This window comes from Elephas maximus, chromosome 9 (genome assembly GCF_024166365.1).
Source record: "Elephas maximus indicus isolate mEleMax1 chromosome 9, mEleMax1 primary haplotype, whole genome shotgun sequence".
NCBI lineage: Eukaryota > Metazoa > Chordata > Mammalia > Proboscidea > Elephantidae > Elephas > Elephas maximus.
The window spans coordinates 94644786-94652559 of record NC_064827.1 but is presented as its reverse complement, the minus strand read 5'-3'; the positions used below and the strand labels follow the sequence as shown (position 1 = coordinate 94652559).

Below are 7774 nucleotides of genomic sequence, written 5' to 3'. Positions count from 1 at the left end.
CTGTTGCCATCGAGTCGATTCCGACTCATAGTGACCCTATAGGACAGAGTAGAACTGCCCCATAGTTTCCAAGGAGCACCTGGTGGATTCGAACTGCTGACCTTTTGGCTAGCAGCTGTAACAACCGCTATGCCACCAGGGTTTCCTCACAGAGCATCACAAGGTAGGAATTGGTCTGTACCAATTCAACAATTTTCCCATTTATGTACGATGATGTTGTTTCTCATTTTTTCTATTTCCAAAAGTGTTCCTTCCTTTGGACTCCCTGGGTGGTGCGAACTGTTAACGCGTTCGGCTGATAACTGAAAGGTTGGAGGTTCAAGTCCACCTACGGGCATCCTGGAAGAAAGGCCTGGCAATCTACTTCTGGGAAATCAGCCTTTGAAAACCCTACGGAGGATTGTTCTACTCCGACACACACGGCGGAATGTTTAGAATTAGAGTTGTTAGAGCAAAGGCTAGACACATCTTAAATTGTCCATCTCAAAAGCTTTATCAATTTACACTTCCTTCAGTAATGACTTGAGAACATTCGTTTCCTCACATTATTTACAGCATTAGCTATCACCATCCTTTAATATCTACCGTTAAGCAATAGTATCTCATTTTAATTTCCCTAGTAGCTTATGAAGTTGGACCTCTTTACATGCTTATCATCCGTTCGTATTTCAACAAAAATATTCTTACATCCTTTGTCCACATCTTCCTTGGTTTGTGGTGCTCTTTATATTAAGAATCTTAAACCTTTCATTATATTACACAAATCTTCCCATTCTTTCGCCTTCTATTTATGATGTCTAATTTTGTATACACAAGTTTTACATTTTTGAAATGCAGTCAAATGTTTTATTTTTTCTTCATGACTATGGGTTTTGTTTTTCTTTCTCACTCCACATTTATAAGATTTTTTTCCCCAATATTTTCTTTTAGTTCTCTTTTATATTTACACGTTTAATTCATCTGGATTTTATTTTGTTTTGTGCATTATCGCTGTCAAATGAACTTTACATTCACGCTATTGCTGTTAATTGCTGTCGAGTCGCCCCTAGACTCATGGCAACCCCATGTACAATGGGACTGGACTGTTGTGATAGGGTTTTCACTGGCTGGTTTTTGAACGTGGGTTGCCAGGTCTTTCTTCCTAGTCTTAGTCTGGAAGCTCCACTGAAGCCAGCCTGTGCAGCATGGTAGCAACAAACAAGCCTCCACCGACAGACGAGTGGTGGCTGCACAAGAGGTGCACTGGCTGAGAATTGACCTGGAGCTCCTTCATGAAAGGCAAGAATTCTACCCCTGAATCACCACTGTTTCCTTCAGGTTGCTATAACCATTTAAAAAATCCTCCTGAGACTCTGTGAAATTGCTTTGTATTTACAAATTGACAGAACTGGCATATTCATAATGCTGAGTCCTCTCATACAGGAATGTGGCATGCCTCTCCTTTTCTTTGGATCTTCTTTTATGTTCTTCAGTATAACTTTACCATTCTATTCATATGCTTTTGTTAGGTGTCACTGAGTTGGTTCCAACTCATAGTGACTATATTACAACAGAACAAAACACTGCCTGTTGCGGCGCCATTCTCACAATCGTTGCTATGTTGGAGCCTACCGTTGCTGCCACTGTGTCAATCCATCCCGTTGAGGGTCTTCCTCTTTTTCTGCTGACCCTCTGCTTTACCAAGCATGATGCCCTTCTCCAGGGGCTGGTCCCTCTTGATAGCAAGTCCAAAGTATGTGAGACAAAGTCTTGCCATCCTCGCTTCTAATGAGCATTCTGGCTGTACTTCTTCCAGGACAGGTTTCTGGCAGTCCATGGTATGTATATTCAATACTCTTTGCTAACACCATAATCCTAAGACATCAATTCTTCTTTGGTCTTCCTTATTCATTTTCCAGCTTTCAAATGCATACGAGGGAACGGAAAACACCATGGCTTTGGTCAGGCACACCTTAGTCCTCCAAGTGACGTCTTTACTTTTTTACTCTTTACAAAGGTCTTCTGCAGATTTGCCCAATGCAAGAGGTCGTTTTGATTTCTTGACAGCTGTTTCCACGGATGCTGACCGGGCATCCGAGTAAGACGAAATCCTTTACGACGTCAGTATTTTCTCCATTTATCATATTGCTTATTAATCCAGTTGTGAGGATTTTTGTTTTATGTTAAGGTGTAATCCACACCGAATGCGGTGATCTTTGATCTTCATCAGTAAATGCTTCAAGTATCCTCTTCACTTTCAGCAAGCAGGGTTGTGTCGTCTGCAGAACGCAGGTCGTTAGTCTTCCTCTACTCCGGATGCTCCCCCGTTCTTCATATAGTCCAGCTTCTTTGATGACCTGCTCAGCGTACGGATTGAACAAGTATGGTGAAAGGACAACCCTGATGCGTGCCTTTCCTCAAACCATGCAGTATTCCCTTGTTCTATTTCAATGACTGCCTCTTGGTCTAAATACAGGTTCCACACGAGCACAATTAAGTGTTCTGGATTCAGTTTTTGCAATGTTATCCATAATTTCTTATGACCCACACAGCGGAATACCTTTGCATAGTCAATAAAACACAGGTGAACATCTCTCTGGTATTCTCCGCTTTCAGCCAGGATCCATCTGACATCAGCAGTATCGCTCGCTCTACATCCTCTTCTGAATCCAGCTTGAATTCCTGGCCGTTCCCTGTTGACGTATTCCTGCAACTGCTTTTGCACGATCTTCAGCAATTTTACACTTGCATGTGATATTAATGATACGGTTAGATAATTTCTGCATTCTGTTGGATCACTTTTCTTTGGAATGGGTACAAATATGGATCTCTTCCAGTCGGTAGGCCACGTAGCTGTCTTCCAAATTTCTTGGCATAGACGAGTGACCACTTCCAATGCTGCATCCACTTGCTGAAACATCTCAATTGCTATTCTGTCAATTCTTGGAGCCTTGTTTTTTGACAATGCCTTTTTCAGTGTAGCTTTGATCTCCTCTTTCAGTACCATCAATTCCTGATCATATGCCACCTCCTGAAATGGGTGAACGTTGACCAATTCTTTTTGGTACAGTGACTCTGTGTATTCCTTCCACCTTCTTTTGATGCCTCCTCCATCAGTTAGTATCTTCCCCATACCCAGAAACCCCCCAAGAATCCTTCAATATTGCAACTCAAGGCTTGAATTTTTTCTTCAGTTCTTTTAGCTTGAGGAATGCTGAACGTGTTCTTCTCTTTTGGTTTTCTATCTCCAGGTCTTGGCACATTTCGTTATAATACTTGACTTTGTCTTCTTGAGCCACCCTTTGAAATCTCCTATTCAGCTCTTCATTTTCTCCTTTCACCTTAGCTACTCTACTTTCAAAAGCAACTTTCAGAGTCTCTTCTCATATCCATTTTGGTCTTTTTTCTTTTTAATGACCTCTTCTAGAAGGGGAGAAAACGGTCAGTATTTCTCCAGGAATTTGGAAGACAGCTATCTGGCCAACCAATTGCAAGAGATCCATATTTGTACCCATTCCAAAGAAAGGTGATCCAACAGAATGCAGAAATTATCTAATAGTATCATATACCACATGCCAGTGAAATTTTTCAGAAGAGGATGTGAAACCAGGGATATCACTGCTGATGTCAGATGGATCCTGGCTGAAAGCAGAGAATACCAGAAAGATGTCTACCTGTGTTTTATTGACTAAGTAAATCATGTGTGGATCATAACAAATTATGGATAATATTGCAAAGAATGGGAATTCCAGAACACTTAATTGTGCTCATGAGGAACCTTTACATAGATCAAGAGGCAGTTGTTCAGAAAGAACAAGGGGATACTGATTGGTTTAAAGTCAGGAAAGGTATACGTCAGGGTTGTATCCTTTCACCATACTTATTTAATCTGTATGCTGAGCAAATAATCCGAAAGGCTGGACTATGTGAAGAAGAACGTAGCATCAGGATTGGAGGAAGACTCATTAACAACCTGCCACAAGCAGATGACACAGCTTTGCTTGTTGAAAGTGAAGTGGAACTGAAGCATTTACTAATGAAGATCAAAGACTATACAGCTTTCAGTATGGATTACATTCATATAGATTTTTATGTTTAATAAAAAGAAAATAAAAATCCTCACAAATGGACCAATAAGCAACATCATGATAAATGGAGAAAAGACTGAAGTTGTCCAGGATTTCATTTTACTTGGATCCACAATCAACACCCATGGAAGCAAGAAATCAAATGACGTATTGCATTGGGCAAATCTGCTGCAAAACCAAAAAACAACCAAACCCATTGCCTTCAAGTCGATTCCAACTCACAGCGACCCTAAAGTGTTAAAGAGCAAAGATGTCACCTTGAAGATTAAGGTGCGCCTGACCCAAGCCATGGTGTTTTCAATTGCCTCATGTGAATGTGAAAGCTGGGTACTGAATAAGAAAGACCAAAGAAGAACTGATGCCTTAGAATTATAGTGTTGGCAAAGAAGATTGAATATACCATGGACTGCCAAAAGGACGAACAAATCTGTCTTGGAAGAAGTACAACCAGAATGCTCCTTAGAAGCTAGAGTGGGAAGACTATGTCTCACATATTTGGGACATGTTATCTGGAGGAATCTATCCCTGGAGAAGGACATCATGCTTGGTAAAGTAGAGGGTCAGCAGAAAAGAGGAAGACCCTCCATGAGACGGATGGACACAGTATGTGCAACACTAGGCTCATGCATAACAACGACTGTGACAATGGCACAGGATGGGGCAGTGTTTCGTTCTGTTGTACACAGGTCACTATGAATCGGAACCAACTTGACGGCACCTAACAACAACATTCCCATCACAGAATGCAACAAGTAGAGTTAAAGCAACTGCTTGTGTGTCTTCCCTTCTTGCTCTGTTGTTAAAGGGCCGAGACTACATCTTGTTCATTGTTTTATTCCCAAAACACTCAGGCCCTGATTAATGAATTAAATAGTACTGTAGTAGTGTTCCTTTGATAACAATCAGGCAGGACCTTCTAGAAGAAATCTGACACTCCTGCTTTTCTTTGATCTCACCTCTGAAGTCACAGTCTGGCTGTGCTCAGGGACTTATCCATGCATGTTTTACCAAGAGGCATAATTTAGTTCAGAGATGTGCGTTCATAGTCTTACATTCTGTGCCTTTTAAAAATTCTACCCAGGTTGTGGGGAGGGAACAGCTATGCTTCCTGACAGCCCTACTCTTTTGCACTTCTAGAGCTCACTGCCTTTTCTCTTGGCATCCTCCTTAAGCACTACCTCTGTTACCAAGGAAATTGGATTAACAAAGTGGTAAGAGCACAGGTTCTGGCTCAAATCTCACTTCTACCACTTATAGCTGTGTAACTTTGGGAAATTCACATAATCTGTTTCCTTAGATTCCTCATCTATAAAATGGGCACAGTAATAGTTTCCTACCTTATAGAGTTGCTGTAATCCATAATATAAAGCATGGCTTAGTGCTTTAGTGAATGTTTGCTACTCCAGTTATTATTAATAACAATCAATGACTCTGGCCATATGATTTAATGTATTTTAATATTTAACTAGATGATAAAACTATTTCATTTATTCACTCACATCCCTTTCTATTCCCCTTGCCCTGTTTGTTTTTTTCACCTTCCACAGATCTCTATTTCTATAGTGTTAGTTCCATGAGGTAGAGGCTTTGTTTTGTTCACTGTTTTAAGTCATAGCCCAAAGAACCATATTCTAAAACCAAAAACCAAACCTGATGCTGTCGAGTTGATACTGACTCACAGTGACCCTATAAGATAGAGTAGGACTGCCCCATAGGGTTTCCAAGGAGCAGCCAGAGGATCTGAATTGCCAACCTTTTGGTTAGCAGCTGTAGCTCCTAACCACAGCACCACCAGGGTTCCACAGGATCATGTCACGCCCTCAATAAATAATGAATGGTACAGTGTGTCGAAAGGAAATACACACTGAAAGTTTCATTATAATAAGAAGTGCAGATAAATCCTTCTCTAATGGCTTCCACCCCTATATTTTCAAACATCATATGCCATAGTGAAAACGTAAGAAAATTTATTAAAATTTGAAGGCAAAAACATAATTTCAAAAGACTTAGACCTATGTCAGACGTGACAGAGTATGGATACTTTCCTGAAATTCAAAATCAGACCCAAGAGTATCACTTTCAGAATGTTCTAATGGATTGGGTTTACTTTTATTTGTCTTGGATGAAACAGTCACTATTCCACCTTCTTTCTTGGCAGAAAGGTGTTTTTTCAAAGACTCACTTTTAATTGGCTCATTAATCAAAGAACTACTGCCCCCGATTCCTTTGCTTTTCTGGTTTACAGCAGAGTTGGAGTGGAAATGCAGATCCTTTCCATGTTGTCTCTTAGCAGAGTGTTTTTTGGTACATTCACCTGTTTTGGTCATTTTCTCTAAAGAGGATCTGCTACTTCTGGACAACTCCTCTTCTTTTCTTTGACTTCCAGTTTCAGAAGTTGCAGCTGCTGGAGGAGAACACGCTCTAGCAAGGAATTCTTCAAAAGGCTCCTGTCGCTCCTCGGTACCCAGGACCGCCAAGGTGTCTTCGGAAGTTATTAAGGCCTCCTGAGTAGAAACTGGGACTTGGAAGGAGTTGACAGGCAAAGGAATTCTAGCGTCACCCGTAATTTTCTGAAACTGGAAGGAAAAAAACAAAAATTCACAGATGAACAAAGTCAACCATTAAAAAGTAAAGCACAGTCCAAAACTTCAGTGTTACCCTCTGATTTTATTAAATCAATTGATTATTCAGAAGATTTTAGAGTCATTTTTCCCTGTATCTTGACCAGTAATTTCCAACCTGACTTAGCTATATCCAAGGCTAGATCCACCACATTTTCAGACTTTTGTGTTTTGGGTAATTATTAACCATCTCCCTTATGGGGGAAAAAAAAAATCCTTTTCCCTAAGAAAATTAATTTCTTTTCTATCCTCCAGGCACATGTGATCAGTATCCATTTTGTGACGAAGACTGTGTTCTCCAGTTGTCAGATCCCTGATGGGCCTGAGATGGGTGAGATGGGACATGGGGGCTCCAAGTGAGGCTGGAGGAAAAGCAGAGGGGACTCCTGTGCTGAACAGGCTTTCCCCTCCCATTCCCATAACTGGGTGATTGCCTACGAATTATGCGGGATTACTTATTTTTAAAAATTATCTATTATCAGTACTTGTACCTTCATTACTGTTCCTTCATTGTAAGCTGACTGCATACAAATAGAAACCTAGATGAAATATGAATAGAATAGATGTTTACAAAATTTAAAATTTGGAATAGTTTTTCTCATCTTCCGTTTTTTTTCTTCACTGAGGATGGTTTGCTTTAGATCGTAAAATTTCAAAAGAACTTCCAGTTTTCTTATTTATAACAATACAGTATCACGAAATGGGCACAGAATTACTAATCTCAGACTTGGGAAGGACCCCAAAGAGGCTTCTAGACCCCAAGCATCTGAACTATTAAAAACAGATCATTAGTTATTTTCTTTTTGACTTGGTTATCTCCCTTCCTGCTAGTCACTCTTCTATAAATCAGTAAGTTCTGTCTGCTTACTTGGATATTCTGCATTTGCCCCAGGGCATTCTGCTTTGATTCTGGTTTTTCTTCTTCAAGTGCCTTCTTTTCTTCTTTAGGTACATTACTAATAGTAGAATTCATCTGGGGACGACCTAGTATATGAAAATCTGACTGATCTATACCAGCCATTGTGGCAAGCTGCCCAAGCCTAGACAAGAGGAGAAAAGGAGGAAAAAGCAAGGCTTATTATAACC

The 7774-nt window shown here is 40.3% G+C and overlaps 1 protein-coding gene across 2 annotated transcripts in view; it reads right to left on the bottom strand.

The window, feature by feature from the left end:
• Positions 1-5997: 5997 nt before the first annotated feature.
• CEP78 (centrosomal protein 78) overlaps positions 5998-7774 on the bottom strand; it is a 38316-nt gene continuing 36539 nt past the window's right edge. The window contains exons 14-16 of one of the 2 annotated variants that reach the window (XM_049897018.1): positions 7557-7728; positions 7180-7227; positions 5998-6643 (exon numbers count right to left, since the gene is read on the bottom strand). In XM_049897018.1, the coding sequence (XP_049752975.1) occupies positions 6080-6643; positions 7180-7227; positions 7557-7728 (784 nt within the window). In that variant the 3' untranslated portion in view covers positions 5998-6079. The remainder of the gene's footprint in view (positions 6644-7179; positions 7228-7556; positions 7729-7774) is intronic. The other variant, XM_049897019.1, reaches the window with a different exon arrangement.